This window comes from Pristiophorus japonicus, chromosome 14 (genome assembly GCF_044704955.1).
Source record: "Pristiophorus japonicus isolate sPriJap1 chromosome 14, sPriJap1.hap1, whole genome shotgun sequence".
Taxonomy (NCBI): domain Eukaryota; kingdom Metazoa; phylum Chordata; class Chondrichthyes; family Pristiophoridae; genus Pristiophorus; species Pristiophorus japonicus.
In genome coordinates, this window is record NC_091990.1 from 159,718,962 (window position 1) to 159,743,566 (window position 24,605).

Consider the following 24,605-nt stretch of genomic DNA (forward strand, 5'->3'; position numbering starts at 1 on the left):
GGGCTCGCACTGACGCCTTACCGACCGGTGGCGATCCCCTTACCACCCCACAGGAGCGGCGCTGCCGCCAGTCGGTGCCCCCGACAGCTTTTCCTGTAGGTTGGCTGTGGCTGGGCGGCACAGCCGCTCTTAAAGGGGAGGTCGCACTGCCGGCGACTCCATTTTATTTTTTATCGTCGGCCAACAGCCAGGTCGGGCCGACAATTACGCCCACAGGTCCGGCCGATTTGCCAACAGGCATCCCCTCTTGGGTGCACAATCTAAACCCTCCCTGGTGGCCCAGTGTTTGCCACTAAAGTGGCTGCAGAGTGCGCAGCGGCCTTCCCCTTTAATCGAAGAGGAAGGGGCATTGTGACGTCATCAGCGCAGCGCTGATGACTTGGAGCGATGGCCACTCCGACCCGCCCCCACTTCCACTCCGCTGATAACAGCTACTTCAATCCGCCCCCTACTTCCACCCCTCTCCCGACACCAACGCCGTTCCGACCGGAAACAAACAACAAAGTGCTGAAAAGCAGCAGAGTGTCGGCCCCATGCATTGGTAGGTGCGCCCCGTTTCGGGCGGAGGGCAATTTCGGCCCCCAGGTCTTTAAATTTATTGATTCCAATTGTAATAACTAAGATAAATTGCATTTTTAAGGGTAAATTTCTGCATTATGTTTAAGTATTTAACAAGTACAGAGTGTGGAACATATTTCTTTGGCAATGTTTGGAGAATAAAGGCTAACACAAGTTCGGACAAAAAAATGGATAGAAACTGTTGGAATAAGCAAGAATACATGGGCGGAAAAAGGTCAGATTCCTAAACAGGCGAAATGAGGAATAAAACACACACAAGGAAATAATGGGAAGAAATACATTCTGGGACAAAGCAAGCAATGTACGAAGAAAGAGAGCGGAAGAAATGAACAAAAGAAGAAAGGTAACTGGCAAAGAGATAAAACGATTGCATACTGGAGGCGGATGGGGCACTGCAAAGATGGATAGATAGCTCAGAGAAATGCGTGTAGACTGACAGATAGTCAAAACAAGCACAAGGTTTGAGTGGAACACAGGAGACAATTGTAATGAATGCAAGAGCTAGACAACACATCATACAATGATTAATATCAACGTTTAACAATTAAATACGCTGCATGCAAACGCGTCAATTGTTAAATAAATGGTGAGTCATAAATGTTTTACATTATCAAATGTGGCGGTATTGTAAACAGACTAGTCATTTTCATAATGATTATATTTAGGATCTTTCCAAATTATTTTGATCAGATATCAAATTACCCTGAACTTATTTATCATTTTCACTGAAGTTTTTTGTAATGTACAGATTGAACCTCTCATCCAGGACTCCCTTATCTGGCACCACCCCTCGTCCGGCACCATTCCCGGCCACCAGATGGCACATGCACAGAATCCTTGGTCAAATGGTCAAAATCCTTGACAAATATCAATGATAAAAAAAAACATGGCCATTTACACTTACATGGCACATTTCAATCTCAACAGACCCACAATAAATTTACCCAACTTCAGAGTCGACACGCTCGGGGCCCGCCGGGACTTCGGGTTTGCTGGGCCCACTCGGGCCGCCAACCTACTCACCTCCCTCCCCGCCCCCCCCCCCCCCCCCAGCCCCACCCCACCCCGACCTCGGGCCGTGTGTGAAAGCAGCGGGAGCTGCTGCAGCATCGAATGTGGGATGACCGGTGATCCGGAGAATCAGTACCGACCTCCCTCCATCACAAACCTCTCCACATCCTCACCTACACCCACAGCCCCCGGGCATGGCAACCCGCATTGCAAAATGCCCAATGCAGAGATACACACCCCAAGAGACAGCCTGACACTCACAGCGAGCTTCAGCTATCGAGTTACCCAGCCCGCCATTACGCAGCATTCCCGCTCTCTCTGTCTCTGTCTCTGTGCTAGAAGCCTGTAGCTGGGCAGGCGAGGCTCCCTCAGCCCCCTGCTGGCTGACTGACTGAGTGACTGACAGTCGTTCCAGCCAATTGGCGCGCACACACACTGACCACAGCAGCACCCCAGCCCAGCCCATCAATAGCATAAAGGCGCAATCCACCCAAACACATGACCTCCCCATATCCAGCAAAGGCCAGGTCCCAAGAGTGCGGGATAAGGGAGGTTCAACTTTTTTTGCTTCATGGGTTCTTTGCTTAAGAATTCATAGCAACACATTACTATTAAGAACTAGTTGTTTTATTAACAAAGGTTTAACAACCACATTACCAGTTCATCCACTAGGCTCACAACTACATGCCTCATCATGAATGACCTAGACCCTAGTGACTGGGGTTTTATTGAGTCTTGTGAACATCACGTGACTGGCTAAGCCACTCACAATACAACAGCCCCACAACTATTTTGTTGCAAACCTTAATACAAGTGCCCCCTGATTAAAGGGAGGGCGGGCACTACAACCGACACATTAAATAAATTAAACTTTTGCCAGTAAACTTAATTCAAATCAAAATGTGGTTACCGGGGATGATGATGCTCTCCAGTCCCTCCGGCGCCCACCTTTCGCGGAAGGCCGCAAGCGTACCAATGGACACCGCGTGCTCCATCTCCAAGGACACCCTGACTCGGATGTAACCGCAAAAGTCAGGCAGGCAGTCGGGCTGAACAACCCCCTTGACTGCCCGCTGCCTGAACCAGTTGATGGCCACCTTGGCCATGCCCAGGAGCAGTCCTAGGAGGAGGCTTTCCGACCTGCCCACTCCCCTCCGCACAGGGTGCCCAAAGATCAGGAGTGTGAGACTGAAGTGCAACCAGAATTTGAGGAGCATCCCCTTCAAATATTGGAAGAGGGGCTGCAACCTCACACATACAACTCAAACGTGAAACACGGACTCCTTCAGACTGCAGAATTGCAGGCGGCCAGCCCGGGAGTCTGTGAACCAACTTAAAAAGTTATTGCATGGGACTCTCCAGGCCAAGTCCCCAATAAATAAAGGGAGGACTCCCGTGTAGAGAGCACTCCATTGGGGACCCCCGCATCCTCAGGACGGCACGATGGTGCGCCATGGCGTGTCCAAACGGCAGACGAGGATGGCAAAGTGGAGAAGTGGAGAGTGCGCAAGAGCAGCCTGTACAGGAATCCCCTCCGCACAGAACTGAAAGGCACGGAGGAGATTTCCCGGAGGAGGCTCAAGTTGTGAGACGCCGGCTCCCGAGGGAGGTTTCGGGGCTTGGCGCCGATGAGGAATTCCGTCCAGGCGGGGTTCAGTTCGGACGGGATCGCCCCACATGCTTGAGCCTCCTCGACACACCTAACGGAGACAGGGCCCAGAGCTGTTTTTAGCGACTCGATGGCATTGGCCGCGCGCCGGATGTCGGTTCAGGATAGGCACGTGCCAGCTCCTATGGCGCCATCCAGCCCGCTCCTCCGCAACAGCCCTACAAACCTGTGAGCGTACTCACTCACAGGTGCATACATTACATCTTCTATCAGGATCCCTTTCAAAATTCCAAGGATTAGGATTAACTAACATCTGTTTGAGTCTTTTTGTATTGGGTATCATCGTTTAAACAATGAATCCCGGGAATTGAATTCGTTAATACCATAGTTAATGCAGAATGCTTCGGATTTGCCGACTTTAGTTAAGGTCTCTCACACCATTAATAACTGTCCCAAGCTTATGATGATGCTTACGTTTCAAATAATATACATTTTTAAATCTCTTCTTAAACTGGTTGACTTTTGACAGATTTTTGACAGTGCTGATGGCAAGATTTAATATTAGGTTGCACATTATACTTCTGCTCATTTAAATATGGACTTGACTGATGCTGCATAAATATCTTCATATTTTCAGGACATCTGCAATATTTTCCATGAAAAAAATATCTAAATTTTTTCATATTTATAAACAGGACCATTTAACCCTCTCTCAGCATGTAGGTTATAATTGCAGAAGGGAGGACTTATGGCTCCATGATCTAAAGGGATGTTTTGTGACAGCCACAGCCCCCACATCATAAAGGTGGCAGTGATGCTCGTCTGGGGAACTATTTGTGGCAGCATACAGAACCTAATCCTTGGCAAGATGTGTGCAAAACTGCAAAACTAATGTAGAAAACATTGATCGGAGATTTGCTAAAAATACATCTGTGTTTTACTTGGTGGAATGAAGATCTTGTGGTGAACGTGCTCCATTAATATTGTGGCACAGTTTCAGAAAGAACAAATAGTGGTGACATTGATTATTTAAAAACTGCTACCTGTGCTTAACCACGAGCACAGAGGGGCCTAGATAGAGTTGGTAGGAATGACCTTAGCAGAGAGGTCAATAACCAGGGGGCATAGATTTAAAATCATTGGTAGCAAGATTAGAGGGGAGTTGAGGAGAACTTTTTTCACCCAGATAGTGGTGAGGGTCTGCAACTCACTGCCTGAAAGGGTGGTAGAGGCAGAAACCCTCATCACCTTTACAAAGTAATAAAAACAGCAAATGTTGGAAATACTCAGCAGGTCAGACTGCATCGATGGAAGGAGTAACAGAATTAATGTTTCAAGTCAGTGACCCTTCATCAGAACCATTCTGACAAAAGGTCATCGACCTGAAACAAAAACGACAACAACAACTTGTATTTATATAGCACCTTTAATGGAGTACAACGTCCCAAAGCACGTCACAGGACTATTAGGAGATTAAAAATTTGACAGCGAGCCACAGATAAGGGAAATCAGGGCAGGGCTTGGTCAAAGAGGTAAATTTTAAGGAGCATCTTAAAGGAGGAAAGAGAGTTAGAGAGGCAGAGAGATTTAGGGAGTGAATTCCAGAGCTTTGGGCACAGGCAACAGAAGGCACAGCCGCCAATGGTTGAGCGATTATAATCAGGGATGCTCAAGAAGGCAGAATTAGAGAAGAGCAGATATCTCGTCGGGTTGTGGGGCTGAAGGAGATTACAGAGCAAGGACAAGAATTTTGAAATCAAGACATTGCTTAACTGGGAGCCAATGTAGGTCAGCGAGCACATGGGTGATGGGTGAACAGGACTTGGTGTGAGTTAGGACACAGGCAACTGAGATTTGGATCATCTCTAATTTATGTAGGGCAGAATGTGGGAGACCGGCCAGGAGTGCTTTGGAATAGTCAAGTCTAGAGGTAACAAAGGCATGGATGAGGGTTTCAGCAACATCAACTTTGTTTCTCTATTTCCAGCTTTTTCTGTTTTTATTTCCGATTTCCAGCAGCTGCAGTATTTTGCTCCCGCATTTAAAAAGTACTTGGTTCTGCACTTGAGGTGCAGTAACCTACAGGGCTACAAACCAGGACCTCAAAAGTGGGATTAGACGGGATCATTTTTTTTCAGCCGACACAGACACGATGGGCTGAATGGCTTCCTTCTGTGCCATAAATTTCCATGAATCCTAGACAAAATGAGGTACGTCCCCACCAGATGAATGCTGGAGCTGTGTTTTCAGTGCCTTGACAGGTAAGGGGGCATCCTACAATATAATCCAGCCAAAGCTTCCTGGATCATTGTACTACACCATGATGTGGTACTTGAAATAGGCATCTACATGGAGCAGTTGCCGTAAAAGGCTTCAGAAGAACTACGGGAGGAGGCTGATGAACTAATGAAGCATGCAGTACGTGACTTTGGCAACTGAAAGAGCTGTTCAGCACACCTTAACACAAGGCACTTTTTCAAAGATCCCAAGAACTTTTACCCTTTACAGTCCACTGCAATAAATCTTAATCTCCAACATTTGCATGCCCACCAAACGTATCCACCAGTCAGAGCATTCTTCTTCACTGTACAAGTAAAAAATACTTGAATGTGCACTTAAAGTGCCATAACCTACAGGGCTACAGACCAAGAGCTGGAAAGGTGGATTAGGCTGGATAGCTTTTGGTCAGCCGGAGCGGAAACAATGGGCCAAAATTGTCTCCTACCGTGCTGTAAATTTCTGTGATTCTATGATTCTACATTCGTTCCCCCAGCCTCACAAAGCGAGAAGCTCATTGGAAGCATTACAAATAGTATGCCACCATAGTTTATTGTACAACACACTCTGAAGCTAGTGCCTGCTGTGGGTGTCTGTTGTACTCAACCACCTAAATTGGTGCTTCTTCTCAGTGACATCCCTATGGGAAGGTGGAGAGAAAGTGTAAGAATGCATGAGAAGAGCCCCAAAAAGTATTTGTTGGTAAAAAGTGCAAAATTATGAGCTGAATTGCAGGTTCCCTCCTGGTGAGGTTGTTGAATTTTTTTCCAGCACTGCAGCTGACATTAATGCAGTTTGCCACCTCTTGCCGTGCTTTTCACCTCACGGTCTGAAGAGGCCGTATGGTCGTGTGGCGGAAACAGAACGTTCCTCCAGAGATTCGTGTACTGCAACAAGATTTCATCATCCTCAAAGCTTGACATCTCAGCCAGCTTTCAAACATGAAGTCTCTTCCCACTCTAACCCACAGCATGCAAATATCCTGAACTCGGGAATATGGAATAAAGAAACATAGGAACAGGAGTTCCCTCGGCCACTCGTCCCCCTGAGCCTGCTCCACCATTCAATTAGATCATGGCTGATCTTAACTCCACCTACCCGCCTTGATTCAATAACCCTTAATACCGTTGCCTGACTAAAATCGATCGATCTCAGTTTTCACATTTTCAATAAACCCCAGCCTCAACAACCTTTTGGGGAAGAGAGTTGCCGATTCCCATTACCCTTTGTTTGAAGAAGTGCTGTCCGACATCACTCCTGAATGGCCAAGTTTATACCCCCTTGTTCCGGACTCCCCACCAGAGGAAATAGTTTCTATCTACCCTATCAAAGCCTTTAATTATCTTAAAAACATCAATTACATCACCCCTTAATCTTCTATACTAAAGGGAATACAAGCCTAGTCTATGCAACCTGAACTCATCATTTAAACCCTTCAGCATTCAATATGGGCAGGTTCAAATCTGTTGGGAATCCGGTGCATTTTGCAGCATAAGTTGCACTGGGATAACAGTGTGTGGAAGGAAAATCAACCCCATGGCCATGCCAGCCTTCTCACTTCAGTTCTGATCTCCCTTCAAGCAATTTTTAACAAAACCTCAACTTCGGAGCTGAAAAAAGCCTTGTAAAACTGCAACACGCCACTTGCTGTATTTTCCACACATTTTTCAGTTATTTTTTTCAGCCATGGTTGCAGGAGTTACGCACAAGGACATTTTTGTTAAAGTCACTGGATTGCAGGCAGCACAGAAAAAGGGGACACGTTATTCCATGGTGTCCTTGTTAATTCGCTGCAAACGCAACTGCATAACCCACCATCTATAGCAGAGACAAAATTCACCATGCTTCGTCCCAAAGTATGAAAGAATTTAAATTTGCAACATTTATACTCCAAATGAGAGCTGTATTACCCAAAGTACCTGTTGCCCAGCAGCTACAAGCAAAGTGATATTACAAGACTTTACTCTCATCAATCAGGAGCGTGCATTGGCATTGTTCACAGGCCCTCGTAGCTATGTGCACATAATGGGAATTTCGGGCAGATGTACAAGTCATGAGTCCATCTGCAAGTTGTGTGCAACACTTGGCAGTGGCTCAGTTCTCTGCACAAAACAGATGGAGTCCCAGCCAGGTAAGAGACAACCCTTCTATTTTACAGATTGTATCAAGTAGAACGGTGAATAAATTACTCACATCTTTGGGTGGGATCCAAGTCCAATGTGCACAGGGCCCTAGTTTTCTAAAATTAATTTTACATTTATGGTTGAAATACAGTTTACCCGTACTAATTCAAAGTTACTTAAATCAAATTAATAACTGAATTTTTAAGCAATAAATTCCCAGATTTGTGTTTTATTTACATTGCTTAATTCAAATTAGTTGATAATTTCACATTTATTTAGGGCAGGAATCAACTTTGAGCTATCAAGAGTGGAGTCGAGTTTAAATGGAGCACCCTCTTCATTGGAATGAGTATTTAGGAACTATTTCTTTATTTGTTTGCAAAACACATAGCCCAATAACGTTAATTGAATTGAAATCCACAGTTGCTCCACTTGCATATAATGTCGCCAAAGCACTAGGTTTATCAAATACTTTTCTATGAAGATAGTAACAACAACAACAACTTGCATTTATTTAGCACCTTTAACATAGTAAAACATCCCAAGGCACTTCAGAGGAGTGTTATCAAACAAAATTTGACACCTGGCCACATAAGGAGATGTTAGGCACAGTATACTTTTGTAAAGTACACGTTTAAGAAAAGCAATATCCTGCTAAAGATACCTAAATGCTAAAGTTAGATTTGACTCCCTCAAGATTGCATATGTAAAATGTACACATTTCTCAGAGAAGGATTCACTATTTGCAATGAAATCATGGGCACCTGTACAAAGAATGTGTTACAAAAGCAAAATACTGCAGATGCTGGAATCTGAAATAAAAACAGAAAATGTTGGAAATACTCAGCAGGTCAAGCGGCATCTGAGGAGAGAGAAACAGAGTTAACGTTTCAGATCAGAATTTGGCCTGTTCATCCGTGCATGAATCCTGCTCAGCTGGAGCTCTGAAACAAGTTCCCAGTCTCAACATGCCAGTGAACTGCTCAGTCAGTTAATTAAGAGATGTCTATTAAAATATGCAACTGCTAAAAAATGAAAACCTTTGGAATTTATTGCACGCGCTCGCAACTTCTAATAATAAAATGTCACTTGCCTGCGTAAGGTGGGGGAAGCGATGTCAGGATATTTGGATCCTTGCTGCCGAGTGCTCTGGGAGCCGTTGGTTCCAATCTGCGAAGGGTTTGCTTTGACAGAGTTAGATGAAGTCACGCTTTCTGTGTCAGACGATACTCCCTTCTCTTTATCAGTCTGGTTCGGTAATGTAGGCACTGCATTGCCCGAGGCTACCTTGGATGGCTCTCGCAGTTTGGAAATGGGAAGACCTGCTGATTTGCTGCTGATGTTGGAGTCTATGCTGCTGGTGCTGGACCGATTCCCAGTGCCACGACTGTTTGATTTACTGGGTCGGGGCAGGCTGCGGTACTGCAAGTTGGTGCGTGCATTGAGGATAAGGTAGTTCTCCTCAGTGCTCTGGGAGCCATCAACGCTGGCTTTCCTATCTGATGATCGGCCGATCAGGCCTGCCGACTTGGGGATTTTACCAAGAGTTGCAGACCCACTGGTGATCGTGGCCCCACTCGCTGTAATCATGGTGATGCCTCCTGAAGACCCCCCGTGCTTCTTGAATCCAAAGGTGTTGGTTCCCCCAGTCGAGCGCGAAGCACTGGAAGGAGGTTTCTTCCCCTCATCCCCACTGCTGCGGCCTGCATCTGAAAGAGATCGATGGACACTGGTCGATTTAGGAGACAGCCTGCCCTTTTCCGACACCCTATCATCGGTTTTGGCTACAAAAAAGTACACAAAACCTCAACACAACGTCGTGGCGATTGAGTAAAAATTGAAGAAATCACCTCCAGATAATGCCCTGTTTTCTCTAAGTTCAACTTTTTAACATTTCCTCTAGGTTCCCACATATCAAAGAACAAGAAAGGCTTTTTTTGTCATCTTGTTCGTGTTCATTTTTCTTTTTGTCACAAAAAATGTATTAATTTGTCAATAAATTTTTGAATAGTGTCAGAGGTCTGAGATATGAGGAAAGGCTGGAGAACCTTTGCCAGGTGACCTTAGAGAGAAGGGAATGTGAGATAACCTTATCGAGGTGCATGATAATGGAGCAATGTAGATCCAGAAAATTACTTCAAACTCATTTATAAGACACAAGTTCAAACTGGTAAAAGGGAAAAGTTGGCCTGAAATCAAGAACATTTTCTTGATACAAAAAGAGTGATTAACACAAAGAATGAACATTGGGATGCAGTAGTGGAGGCAAAAACCCCTGGAATAATTCAAAAATTGTTTGGGTCTTTCGGGATGGATCAGCTAAGATGACCGTCGTTATCCCTATTTATCTTATGAGTGACGGTAACACCAGAACGTTACTGAAAAACGGGCTCAATTTATTTCTCTACAGGCACCAGTGGGATTCCCACTGCAACTGGGCAGCAGAGACTCCCATTACTGCTAAACCCAGTTGTACAATGCTCTGGGGATAGGGAGAGCTGGGCGCAATGATTGACAGGCAAGGGAGCCAGGAGAGCACAGGAATTCTGCGGTCTGAGAGACTCGCAGCATGACCAGGTTGTGGGTGGTGTCAGCTTGAGTTTGGATCGACTTTGGATTTCCTAGCATGCCTTCCATTAGCATTCGAGGTGATTGCAGGGGAGGTGGGGTTGAGGATGATTGCCGGGGGGGGAGGGTGATCGCAGTGGTGAGTGTCGGGGCTGATCGTGGGTGATTGCGGGGAGGCTCAGGGGTGATCATGGGGAGGGGATTGAGGGTGATCGTGGGGGGAAATCAGGGTTGCGATCACAGGTGGGGGGGGGGCGGAGATTAAGGAGGAGATTGGAGAGGGAGAGTTATGGGGTCTGAAGAGTGATGAGTTGAAGGTGATCGGGAGTGGGGTTGCTAGGGGTAATTGAGGGGGGTGGATGTTGAAGCTGACAGATTTCTGGGGGTGAGGGGGTGATCACGGCGAGGTTGGGGGATTACAAGGTAAGTTTGTTGGGCCTGGAGTAACCACTTCTGCTTCTCCTGGCCCACAAGCATTGCAAGAAAAGCACTTATCTTATGGATCTAGAACTTCTCTCGCCTCCTTTCATCTGCCGGGTTTCCCGAGGACTAGGAAACCCGAACAGCAGGAAAAAACACAAACCTTGTTAAAATGGAGTCACGCAGCCTCCTTAAAAGGTTTCAACGATTGACCGACCACCTGAGAGCATGTTGTTTGCCCACCCCTTGTCCCGCCTCCGTCAAAACCGGAAGTGAGCAAGTTTGAGGTGGATTGGACTCGTGTTTGAAATTTTAAATATTTTTACTTCCCACCAAACCCGAACCCATCCAGTTTTGGGGGTTAAAATTACCCCCCGCCCACATATCTTCAACCAGCTTGTACTCGGTCCGACTCTTTCCAAAAAAGTGCCATGGGATCTGAATTGACAAAAGTAAGCTTGCTTTAATGTCTTATCTGACAGACAGCACTTGGTTGAGTACTGGCTACATATTGCCAGATAGGACGGAAATGGTCTACATGCCCATACTTTTGACTGAAGAATAGTAAATGATACAGAAAGATCTAAAAAGGGGAAGGAAACAACAATTTTCAGTCAACATATTTTACAAATTATGCTATGTGAGCCTACCTGTATGAAATATAGAAGTCTGCATATCAAGTTCTTAGAGGGACTTACAATAAATTATGACAGGAAATAAGTCTCTTTTTTAATCAATGCACTGTTTAAAAATAATCTTGAATAGCCATATGAAATTATGCTATCAAATTTGTGTTGCTTTCTTACACACAGTACCCCTTAGTATGGCACAGTTTACTCATTCAGGAATGCTTATTTTCTGGATTCTGCCAAATATATTTGTCTCTTCCTGTATTAATGTGTCAAAAAACATGTAAGTAGGCAGGGCAGGGCCAGAGTGGTCTCCTGGACTAGTTTTGATCGCCAAAGAGGGGTTCGGAAAAGAATTTCCCAGATTTTTTTCTCCCAAATTGGCCTGGGTTTTGGAAGCCTGTTTTTCGCCTCTCCCAGGAGATCACATGGTTTTGGGTGGGGTGGGAAGCAATGTTCCCCCATTATGTTTTGTTGGACTGCACAACCCATTCAACCTTCCTTGCTTGCGCGGTTTATTGCTTTGGGAAGACGGCTCTCCGGCTGTTCAGGACCTCAAGACAGCTGCATGGAACATTAAAGGGAACATTGGTGGGGAGTGTATATATTGTGATGCACAAGGTATCACAATTGTATGGGATAGGCTGGATGTACCAGAGGGTCTTTTCCTGTCCGCCATTGTCCGTATGAAAAAATGACCTTTGGAGCTCGTTCGTCGGAAAATCCGACTTTAGTAAAAGAACCATTCAATGTGAACAATGTTAAAAATAAAGTCAAATATTTGAAAGTTAAAACAATTAAAAATTAAGATTAGGGTTGGTGGATTATATTAATTTGAAGTAAACGCAAAATGAATCTTTAAATGATTAAAATGGCATCGAGAGAGAGTGGAGTGGAAAAATGTGTTAGCAGAATTGAAGTGAGAAATTCATATATTTGGAAGGAGCAACATCACATGATGGGGAGAGAACATGGATAAGATCTTTATTCTGTGTATTACAAGAACATTTTGCTCGATTTTTCATCTGCTGACTATGAATGAGTGGAAAATCTCGGCCAGTCGTATGCAATGATTAATGTTATCTCAGCCATGCATCATCTTCCTAATTGTTGACATCCCATTAAATAAATCACAGCACAAGGCATTAACTTTGTGGAGAAGAAAATATTTTGCAATATTTACACATAGTTTAAGTTGCACAAATGTTTTTTGTCACGGCTAACATCATTTGTGAGTTGGGCAGAAGTATCTGCTAAAGTGTGCAAACATACACACACACACAAGGAAAAACATTTCTGCCTTTCGCTGCAAGCCATCAGCACACTTTCCATTCACCGGCACGTGAAACATTTAGAACTCTAATTTTAAGCATGAAATCGTTTGAAGTACTGTACCGGTGAATGGAACAGATGTCGATTGTAACACCAGATGGTTATTGTCCCAGCGGATGACTTAGTCATGGTCAGGAGAGTGGGGAGAGGCTGAGCATTAAGACTTAGGTGAGTGGCTCGGGACATACTAAGGTATTGACTGTGTTAAATAAACGTTTGCACACTTTATACAGGGACCCCCGGTCATGTGAAATGTATCATTTTCAGAAATTCTGACAAAAAAAGGAGTATTATAAGCAACCTCATGTAAGGCCTCATTGCTTCACTGACAACCCACATCATCAATAGGACCAGATCAAAAGCCTGAAGACTGGTTTGATATGAGCTAAGCAAAACTCTTTAAATCCAATATATTTCTGAACTAAGAAGATAATTCCCTCATCCAGGCTGAGGAATAAGGTGAAAACTTGATTCAGCTCCAAAGTTTTTATTGTGCACTTTTGGAAAAACAGATCTGGACCAAGAACAGATCAGATGGGATCCAGCCTGCTGAATCCGACCATGTTCGGGCAAGTTTGAGTTTGTGGTTTGGTTCTGTGAACTTATCAGCAGTGAGTTTATGTAAGAAGTTATCTATGGGGAGGGAGTTGAAGATGAGAGGAGAGAAAGCAGTGACTTGAGCTCAGTGTCTGTAGCTTTTTCTCCACATTGGCAGTGACACAAATCAAAGCATGAATCAGGAACAGAATACATCAGATCCACTTTCAGAATTCTACAACATTTTTAAGTCCTACATGTATTTTCTGTGGAACATCCACTGTGTGAAAAGTTCATGAAGAAAATGATGGGATTTTGGGTATACCATCGAGTTTTTTCCCATGTGGATAGCTCGTGAGTCCTCTTGGAGAGCAGTCTGAGCAATAAAATAATAATATATCATTAAAATGTATTTACATTCTCCGTGGTGGTGTTTCTGTGCCTTTCAGTTTTAATTTCTACTGCCAGTCTTTCCTATATCTCAGCCCTGGTAGCACACCAAGGCATGGGAATCAATTACGGAAAAATTTGAAATTTTCCAATTGTTCTAGAATATTAATAAACCAGTCCCAAATCAGTAAAAGCCTGCTCCCCATGTCAAACCCCTTTTCAGTTGAGATCCGAAACTCACATCCATTACTTTGACACCTCTTCACTTTCTTAGGGGTCTAAAGGAGGTTTTATGATTGACAGCACAGATCACTGATTCAAATGAACTCCAAATACTACAGCAAATGGGCAGGCCGCCAATTGAGAAAACACTGTTAAAAAGGAAATACGATTGGCTCAAAAGGGGCTGATCTTCCCTTGAAGGTGATTTAATTTTGTTTCTCCGCTGGTATTCTCACAGAATAATCAGCAGAGTATCCTCTCCTCTTCCCCATCCCCGATAGATTAAATCTGGCTTTAGTACATTTCTAATAAAACCATTGAGTATAGTCTTCTTGACGAAGAAATGTAATATTCAGATTCAGGTTTTAGAACTTTTGAAAACTGCGCATTGGTGAGACTCATTCAATGTTAGCTAGGTGAGTCACCTCAAGAGATGTAGAACATAGCATTCTGAAGCTCAGCAACACATAACCGAAGTGAGTGGCAGTCTTTGAATGCTTCCTGGATGTAGGCGCAAGAGATCACTTTTCAATTTTGTTTGAAAATCAGATGGTTAATTCTCCTTACCTGCTCCATGGGCTTTAAACGTGTTTGTCGATGATTTGGCCCTCGGTGTAGTGATGCCAACCTGTGCCGTCATCCCGCGGCGCCAGGAACCTGTCTGGGTAATGACTGTGGTCTTCTTATTTGAACCGCTTTTTTCTGACTCATCGGAAACATCCGATGGGTTCCGCCTCCATTTCAAGCTAGAATCCATCTTTATTCCGCTGTCTGATCCACCGTCTGATCTTTTTACTTCGTCGCCAGGCCAAGTGGAGTTTCTTTCTGAATGCTTCTCAGCATCTGTCTGAGGCTGGACAAACAACAACACATCACTTTCTAATAACATGATCTTTTTACTTCACACCACAAGTGTTGGACAATGTAACCCACATGGATTACAAACGTTGTTGGTGTTAACATCAGCTTCCTCTCTTTATAAAGCTATTTATTGCCTTCATCGTCGAGCTGTCTACCGCAATTAAAAGTGGTACGTACATTTTCACCTGTGGGATAATCAGGATGTGGAATCAGGAACTGTGAAATATGTGGTTTGTACTCAGTTTATATCTTGTGTGAGGTCGACCTTTCACTCCTTATTTACACACGTGTTGAAGCATGTCTGTGCTACAACTTCCCCTGCACAAACACTCTGTGTGAGAACATTTTTTAAATCTACTACTTACCTGAAATATGCTGACAAAGATTTCTTCCATATCAAAATCTGCAGGTTTAGTTTGGGTGCTCAATTGAAGGGACAACAAAAGAAGCAAGACTTTCAAAAGACAATGCTTTGCCAAACTGAAAATCACAAGTTCCTGATGTAAACAAATCCCTCACTCAGCAGCAGGCTAGACTGGTGAAGATTATATCTCTGGTCATTTTTTTCAATTTGGCAATTTTTTGAACACCTTGAGCAGTGCAATTTTCACACAGAAGGTCAATCTTCCACAACTTCACTTAAAACACTACATGATATTGTTAATTGGAAGATTCTGCCAGCACAACTGTCATACTGTGCCATAAACTCTCCTGTTGCAGTAACCCCTACCAGTCACAGAAAAGTGACAGCTTGTATCTTTACTGTGCTGAATATATAGAAACTTCATGCCATATTCATAACTTTGTGACTCACGCTTATTACATACTGGACGCAACTATACGAAGTTGTTTCACCTCCACTCCCAATCTGCCCTCATCATTCCTCCCTAGAAAGTAGCAACTACTGCTGAGGCACCACTCCACTACCCTGCTCATGGATCCTTCACATGTAAGCTCGCAGAGTGTCAGTAAGCTATTTTTTCTTGAGGATTATCCCATCAGAGCCCAAACTACTTTCACCTGGAAACTGCATGGGACTAGATAGTGGTCATGAGCCCCTCCCCTTTTATAGGGGGCACTTGTAAATTATATGATTTTAATGCTCAAAAAAAAAATCACAAAAAACCCCACAAAAAAACACAAAAAAAAAGGAAAAAAAAAAGAGGGCAGTTAAAAGTGTCTGGAGCGTCCCCCAGATCGGGGGGCACTCGATCGAATGTTTATTTTGTCTCCCCCAAAAAGAGTAGTGGTCATGAGCAGGATCCCTGGGCAATTGGTCCAGGAAGCTGAACTTCCACTACCATCCCAGCTGGGCTGGGTTAACTGAGCCTTCCTCGGTGTTCTCACATCAAAGACCAACAATGGAAGTTTACCCATTTTCATTAATGGTGTTAGGATTTCACTAGAAATTCTATTTGAGAACTGCAGCAATGTCTATCCTTCTAACTCAAAGGCACATAGTTATTTAGTGAAAATAGCAGCCTGAAGTATGTGTTATTACCTAAAGTATACATACAATGCCTGTAGTTCCTACTTCACCTTTTTCGTCATTGAAAACAATGATTACTTTCCCTTAAATATGAAAGCTTCCCATTTTCAGAGTTCTTTAATACGGATGCAGTGTGGATTATGAAACATATATTTTCCTAAAATAATTTCTTCAGAGATTTTTTTATCTTCGTATATATACAAAAGCTATATTTTTTCTGAATCTATATACTATGGTGTATATCTTGCTTTAAAACAATTTAGCGGATTTAAAAGGTTCAAAGGTTCTTTACTGTCTACTGATTATGCAAAGTCGTTTTTTCCACTCGAAGAATTAAATTATCTAATAATGTGAATCAAGCGATGTCATTAGCGGCAATTTATTGTCAAAAGCTGAATTATCAGATCATTTTAATTAAATGACTGAAATGAAAGGAATAGAGTGTAATTGAGAACAGGTGCAGTATATATGGACTTTAGCAAGGCTTTTGATAAGGTCCCACATGATAGACTGGTCATGAAGCTTAAAGCCCTTGAGATCCAGGGCAAGTTGGATCCAAAATTGGCTTGGAGGTAGGAAACAAAGGGTAACGATTGATGGATGTTCTTGTGACTGGAAGGATGTTTCCAGTGGGGTTCCGCAGGGCTCAGTACTGGGTCCCTTGCTTCTTGTGGTATATATCAATGAGTTAGATTTGAATATAGGGAGTATGATTAAGAAATTTGCAGACGACACTAAAATTGGGTGTGTGGTTGATAATGAAGAGGAAAGTCATGGGCTGCAGGAGGATATCAATCTATTGGTCAGGTGGGCTGAGCAGTGGCAAATGGAATTTAATTCAGAGAAGTGTGAGGTGATGCACTTTGGGAGGGCTAATAAGGAAAGGGTAGGCCACCTAATAGTGTAGATGAACAAAGGGACCTTGGAGTGCTTATCCAAAGATCCCTGAAAGTAGCACATCAGGTGGATAAGGTGGTTAAGAAGGCATACGGAATGCTTGCCTTTATTGGCCGAGGCATAGAATATAAGAGCAGGGAGGTTATGCTTAAATTGTATAATACTTTGGTTAGGCCACAGCTGGAGTACTGCATGCAGTTCTGGTCACGGTATTATAGGAAGGATGTGATTGCACTAGAGAGGGTGCAGGGGAGATTTACTAGGATGCTGCCTGGAATAGAGAATCTTAGTTATGAGGACAGATTGGATAGGCTGGGTTTGTTCTCATTGGAACAGAGGAAGTTGAGAGGAGACCTCATTGAGGTGTACAAAATATTGAGGGGCCAGGACATAGTGGATGGTAAGGGTCTATTTCCATTGGTGGAGGGGTCTATTACAAGGGGACATAGTCTTAAGGTGGTTGGTGGAAGGTTTAGAGGGGATTTGACGGGGGGGTGGGGGGAGCTTCTTTACGCAGAGGGTTGTGGGGATCTGGAACTCGCTGCCTGGAAGAATAGTGGATGCAGAAACCCTCACCACGTTTAAGAGATGATTGGATGGGCACTTAAAGTGCCGTAACCTGCAGGATTACGGACCTAGAGCTGGTAATTGGGATTAGACTGGATGACCTTTTGTTAGATGGTGCAGATATAATGGTAAGTACTGCAGGGAATCAAATACGGCCAGGGTGATCTCCTGGACTAGTTTTGATCACCTGGATGGGTTGGAGAGGAATTTTCCCAGATTTTTTCTCCCTAAATTGACATGGGTTTTTATCTGTTTTTTGCCTCTCCCAGGAGATCACATGGCTCCGGTTGGGGTGGAGTGTAGAATGTTTCAATATAAGGAGTGTCGCAGTTGTGTGAGGCGGACTGGTTGGGCTGGGTATTCTTTGCTTTTCTGTCATTGTTCATGGGTTTATATGTAACCTTTTGGGCTGCTGACCAAGGGCCGTGCGGCTCTTTGGCGGCCGGCGTGGACACGATGGGCCGAAATGGCCGCCTTCTGCGCTGTAAATTTCTATGTTTCTAAGACTCTCCAATGAAGCCTAATATATAAGCAGCAGAAATATGAACGTGAGAGAACCCCAGAGACGGTACAAGGCTAGATATTAAGGAGCATGTTATTAATGACCCCATAAGCACCTGGTCATTTTGGAGAATTCACTTGTTAGAACAAGAAAAGTACGTGTAAATATGAACCTGATCCTCCAAGAATAGCACCCAAACAGAAGTTTGACACGAGGGGAAACAAACATTTTAAAACCCAGGCTCCCGAAGAGCATCTGATTTGTAGAATCCGACACCATGCATAATTGCAACAAGAGCAAGATAAATCCCCGGGCCCGGGTGAAATGTTAAGAGAAGCAAAAGAGGAAATAGCAGAGGCTCTGACCATCATTTTCCAGTCCTCTCTGGCTATAGGTGTGGTGCCAGATAACTGGAGGACTGCTAATGTTGTACCTTTGTTTAAAAAGGGAGAAAGAGATAGACCGAGTCATTACAGGCCAGTCAACCTAACCTCAGTGGTGGTAAAATTATTGGAAAAAATCCTGAGGGATTTCATTTGGAAAGGCATGAATTAATCAAGGACGGTCAGCATGGATTTGTTAAGGGAAGGTCGTGTCTGACTAACTTGATTGAATTTTTCGAGGAAGTAACCAGGAGGGTCAATGAGGGCAGTGCGTATGGTGAAGTATATATGGATTTTAGCTTTTGATAAGGTCCGACATGGCAGAATGGTCACGAAAGTAAAAGCCCATGGGATCCTGGGCAAAGTGGCAAGTTGGATCCAAAATTGGGTCAGAGGCAGGAAGCAACGGGTAATGTTTGATGGCTGATTTTGTGACTGGAAAGCGGTATCCAGTGGGGTTCTGCAGGGCTCCGTGCTGGGACCCTTGCTTTTTGTGGTATATATCAATGACTTGGACGTGAATTTTGGGGGGTATGGTTAAGAAGTTTGCAGATGATACTAAAATAGGCTGTGTGGTTGATAATGAAGAAGAAAGCTGCCAACTGCAGGAAGATATCAATGTACTGGTCAAGTAAGCAGAACAGTGGCAAATGGAATTCAACCCGGATAAGTGTGAGGTAATGCATTTGGGGGGGGGATCTAACAAGGCGAGGGAATGCACATTGGGCCCGAGTTTGGTCCACTCACTGCCGGCGAGTTTGCTCGGCGGTCTCGATGGTTTTTGGGCGCTCTCCCCTCCGAGCGAGTTTCGTCAGGTCCTCACGCCAATGGGGAGAGAAGACTGTTGGGGAGCGTCCGCTGGTGTCTGCCTGTGTGCAATGCCCACAAGAGTCCTCCCGCCTGCTGCGTCACTAGTTTGGTCCAGGCGGTCCTCCACTCAAGCAGAAGAGACAGCCGTGTGGAGGAGCTCTTACCTGAACAGTAAGTATGAAGACCTGCAAAAAGAGATTTGTGCACTTCTTTTCTTTATTTCTTTTGCAGGGATTTAGATGGATGGGGTCTCCTGAAGGACTTCTGGTGTTTTTTTTTATTGTTTTGAAAATTTTTTTTTTTTTCCATTCCTCCTCCGTGGGCCCGACTCTATCCCCGGCGGTGCATTGCCGAGGATTACATCTGCCACCCAGAATGGGAGCTACCGCCTGCTGCCACCCAGAATCGGCGTGCAATTACCATTTTTGCCGCTGAGTGGTCTTTCCTGCATTTTTTTCCACCAAACTTCCGCCCAAAGTACCGTCAGGATCTTAGCGGTCCTTTGGATGGTACCTGGGAGGAACTTAGGTTTCACCAAACTCGGGCCCATTAAATGGTACGACACTAAAGTGTAGAGGAACAAAGGGACCTTGGAGTACAGGTCCACAGATCCCTGAAGGTAGCAGGCCAGGTAGATAAGGTGGTTAAGAAGGCATGTGGAATACTTTTCCGCACCTCTGTTCTCACCCTTTCCCCTCCCTCTCAGAACCATGACAGGGTTCCCCTTGTCCTCACCTTTCACCCCACCAGTCTCCACATTCAACGGATCATCCTCCGCCATTTCCGCCACCACCAGCGTGATCCCACCACCAATCACATCTTCCCTTTTCTCCCCTCTCAGCATTCCAAAGGGACCGTTCCCTCCACGACACTCTGGTCCATTCCGCAGCACCCCCTCCCCTTCCCACGGCACTTTCCCGTGCAAGCGCAGGAAATGCAACACCTGCCCTTTTACTTTCTCCCTTCCCACTATCTGGGTCCCAAATACTTCTTCCAGGTGAAACAGCGATTTACTTGTACGTCTTTCAATTCAGTATACTGTATTCGCTGCTCACGATGTGGTCTCCTCTACATTGGGGAGACAAAGCGCAGATTGGGTGACTGCTTTGTGGAGCACGCCCGTTCAGTCTGCAAATGTGACCCTGAGCTTCCGGTCACCTGTCACTTTAATTCTCCACTCCATTCCCACTCTTGAGCTCTCCGTCCTCGGTCTCCAACACTCTTCCAACGAAGCTCAACACAAGCTCGAGGACGTTATGCTTGAACTGTATAAAACACTGGTTAGGCCACAGCTGGAGTACTGTGTGCAGTTATGGTCACCACATTATAGGAAGGATGTGATTGCACTGGAAAGGGTGCAGAAGAGATTAATAAGAATGTTGCTTGGACTGGAGAATTTTAGTTATGAGGAAAGATTGGAGATGCTGGGTCTGTTTTCTTTGGAATAGAGGAGGCTGAGGGGAGACCTGATTGAAGTGTATAAACTTATGAGGGGCCTGGATAGAGTGAATAGGAAAGACCTGTTTCCCTTGGCAGGTGGGTCAACAACCAGGGGGAATAGATTTAAAGTAATTGGGGAGAGGTTAAGAAGAGGGGAAATTTATTCACCAGAGTGTGGTGGGGGTCTGGAATTCACTGCCTGATAGGGTGGTAGAGGCAGAAAGCCTCAACAACATTTAAAAAATACTTTATGCACTTAGAGAGACATAATCTACAGGGCTACGGACCACGAGCTGGAAAGTGGGTTTAGATTGGATAACTCTTGGTCAGCCGGCGCAGACACGATGGGCCGAAATGGCCTCTATCGTTGCTGTAAATTTCTATGATTCTGTGAGAACTGCAGGCTCCTATTATGGTTCAGCTGGTTAAGACAGTGCCCTATATGAAACTAACCAATTCAGAGCAGGATGATCATACGTTAGATTCTAGAGTTAGCACGATAGCGGCAAAGGAAGGTAACAACTGGTCATCTTGTAGCTTGTATGGCGTGGGAGTGGGGGGTGGGGCTGAGCAGGGGGTGAGGGAAGAGATGCTACATTCCTGCTGGAAAGTGCAGTTTGTGAACATTGGGCGAGAACAGGAATGGGCCAGACTGTAATGCCCTTCCGTCAGAGTTGAACAGTCGCCGCCCATTTACTACCACAGAGGTGTCACTAACAAATTTCAAGACATACTTTCCATATTTCTTAGACTTCCACAAGGTCCATTCAAGAGAGGCGTGGTCAGTGGCCTAGGAGCAGGTCAGCTTGCTGAATTCTTGACCAAGGAATAAAATGTGATAAAGGTAGGACTTTTAAAATAATTTAAAGAAATAGGTCGAGAAATTCCTCGCGGACGGTGTTGCAAAGCGGGCGGTATCCGCTCGGCTGCCCATTATACCCAGCGCCTGATACTCAGATCCATTGCAGTCAACTTCATATAACAGGAAACCCGGGCACGGACATAGCTGCGGAAGAGAGGCAGGCAGCCAGAGCAAAAACCCCCACTGACCGAGCTCTGCCTGGTCCATTAATCTTAGAGGCGTTACAGCCCACACCCAACAGCTGGCTCATTGCAGAATTCAATTGGCTGTGCCCTTCTTCAAAACAGTGACCAACGAAGTGCTTTTTGAAGTGTAGTCACTGTTGTAATGGCAGCCAAATTGCACACAGCAAGATCCTTCAAACAGCGGCCGATCTGATACCGCCCATTTAATGCCACTGCCCGAGAGGAATTTCTATGCAATAAACACTCCCCATCGTGTTTAAAATAATTCTTCAATGACTAAATAAATGAATGATGAAGGTTCAACAGGTGACGAGCACAAAGGGATCGTTACTTGAACATCAGTGTCAGGATTTTGCACTTTGCCTTCACTGTGCAGTACCATAAATATTCACGCCATCTACTTTTATGAGTGTTTAAAGACATCCGAAGTCTGCGGGGATTCCTGAATTCCACCATTCCTGAATGATATTTTACCTGGTTATCGGGGTTTTTGCGAGAGGTGGCTGGCGTGTTGGCATACGAGCTGATGGAAGAACTCGTGTTGATGTCGTCGGTGCTAAGGTTGTCTATTGTGTCGCTAATCCCACTGCTGACAGAGCTGCTGTCATCCCAGCTAAAGGAGAAAAACAAACACATGCCGATTAGATCCACATGTTCTGCAAGCAGCTTCAAACAAAATGGACACCTCCCAGCCATTGTCTTCGATCATCATTTTACAAGACGCCTGCTTCCCACAGTGGGTGGCTCACAAATGCTGGCATGTGGACCAAACTAAGAGCACACAAGGGTGCAAAGTGATCCTGCCAATTAGCTCCTTACATCCTTTGCAAAACTGTGTGTGCCATCATTCAATGTTGAAACACAAGTAAACTGTTTATTCAAAATATTTCACACCAGTTGCAACATACTTGTTGGTATCTGGAGTCAATTTATTCCAGGAAGGGGTCTAATCTATGTTAATGAACAGCAGAAAACTGATCCCTGCAACATCTGCACATTCTGAAGAATTGCTCCAACTCCGGAGATGTAAAGTATTCAGCTCTTCAGCGAGAATTAGGGCACGAGGCAGTATTTTGAGAAATAAGGTCCTGATTTTTAGAAAAACTGCTCAATGGCCAAGGGCATTGGTGTACCAATAATCAGTGCCATGAGGTGGCGACATATAGATTTGCGACCCCTAATCCTGCTCCCAAGAGTGAGAGGTGATTTCATTGAAATATATAAAATTCTCAGAGGGCTTGACATGGTAATGCTGTTTTCACTGGCTGGAGAGTCTAGAACTTGGGGTCACAGTTTCAGGATAAGGTGTTGGCCATTTCGGACTGAGATGAGGAGACATTTTTTCACTCAGAGGGTGGTGAATCTTTGGAGATCTCGACCCCAGATGTGAATGCTCAGTCAATGAGTATATTCAAGACTGAGATCAATAGATTTTTTGGCATGCAGGGAATCAAGGAATATAGGGATGGGGCGGGAGAGTGGAGCTGATGTCGACGTTCAGTCACAATCTTATTGAATGGTGGAGCAGGCTAGAGGGGCCATGAGGCCTGCTCCTGCTCCTATTTCTTGTCTTATTATGTTCTCAATCATGCCAATGTGTAAAGGTGAGCTCAAGTGACTCGACACCACCAAGAATGGGGTGGGAGATACACCGCTTTGAGTACTGTTGAGGGGGATGACTCATCAGGCGGGAGCAGCAGCAGCCAAGTTCATGGCACCGTGGCTGGCTCTGCTGCACAGGAGGGCAGGAAAAAGAGTGGGAGAGCGATAGTGATAGTGGATTCAATTGTAAGGGGAATAGATAGTCGTTTCTGCGGCCGCAACCGAGACCCAGGATGGTATGTTGCCTCCCTGGTGCAAGGGTCAAGGATGGCTCGGAGAGGGTGCAGGACATTCTGAAAAGGGAGAGTGAACAGCCAGTTGTCGTGGTGCACATTGGTACCAACGATATAGATAAAAAACGGGATGAGGTCCTACGAGATGAATTTAAGGAGCTAGGAGCTAAATTAAAAAGTAAGACCTCAAAAGTAGTAAACTCGGGATTGCTACCTGTGCCACATGCTAGTCAGAGTAGGAATCGCAGGATAGCTCAGATGAATGCGTGGCTTGAGCAGTGGTGCAGCAGAGAGAGATTCAAATTCCTGGGGCATTGGAACCGGTTCTGGGGGAGGTGGGACCAGTACAAACCGGACGGTCTGCACCTAGGCAGGACTGGAACCAATGTCGGAGGAGCAGTGTTTGCTAGTGCTGTTGGGGAGGAGTTAAACTAATATGGCAGGGGGATGGGAACCAATGCAGGGAGACAGAGGGAAGCAAAAGACAGAAAGGAGATGAGTAAAAGTGGAGGGCAGAGAAACCCAAGGCAAAAAGCAAAAAGGGCCACTTTGCAGCAAAATTCTAAAGAGTCTAAGTGTGTTAAAAAGGCAAGCCTGAAGGCTCTGTGCCTCAATGCAAGGAGTATTCGGAATAAGGTGGACGAATTAACTGTGCAGATAGCAGTTAACAGATACGATGTGGTTCGCATCACGGAATCATGGCTCCAGGGTGACCAAGGCTGGGAACTCAACATCCAAGGGTATTCAACATTTAGGAAGGATAGACCGAAAGGAAAAGGAGGCGGGGTGGATTTGCTGGTTAAAGAGGAAATTAATGCAATTGTAAGGAAAGACATTAGCTTGGATGATGTGGAATCGGTATGGGTGGAGCTACGGAATACCAAGGAGCAGAAAACGCGAGTGGGAGTTGTGTACAGACCTCCAAACAGTAGTAGTGATATTGGGGAGGGCATTAAACAGGAAATTAGGGGTGCATGCAATAAAGGTGCAGCAGTTATCATGGGTGACTTTAATATGCATATAGATTGGGCTAACCAAACAGGAAACAATACAGTGGAGGAGGATTTCCTGGAGTGC

At 44.8% G+C, this 24,605-nt stretch overlaps 1 protein-coding gene across 8 annotated transcripts in view; it reads right to left on the reverse strand.

The window, feature by feature from the left end:
- The window catches only part of nav2a (neuron navigator 2a), a 440,534-nt gene that overhangs the window by 113,693 nt on the left and 302,236 nt on the right, over window positions 1–24,605 (reverse strand). For all 8 annotated transcript variants that reach the window (XM_070899720.1, XM_070899724.1, XM_070899722.1 and 5 more), the window contains 3 exons: window positions 22,168–22,306; window positions 14,265–14,550; window positions 8,693–9,308 (listed from right to left, as the gene is read on the reverse strand). In XM_070899720.1, the coding sequence (XP_070755821.1) occupies window positions 8,693–9,308; window positions 14,265–14,550; window positions 22,168–22,306 (1,041 nt within the window). The remainder of the gene's footprint in view (window positions 1–8,692; window positions 9,309–14,264; window positions 14,551–22,167; window positions 22,307–24,605) is intronic.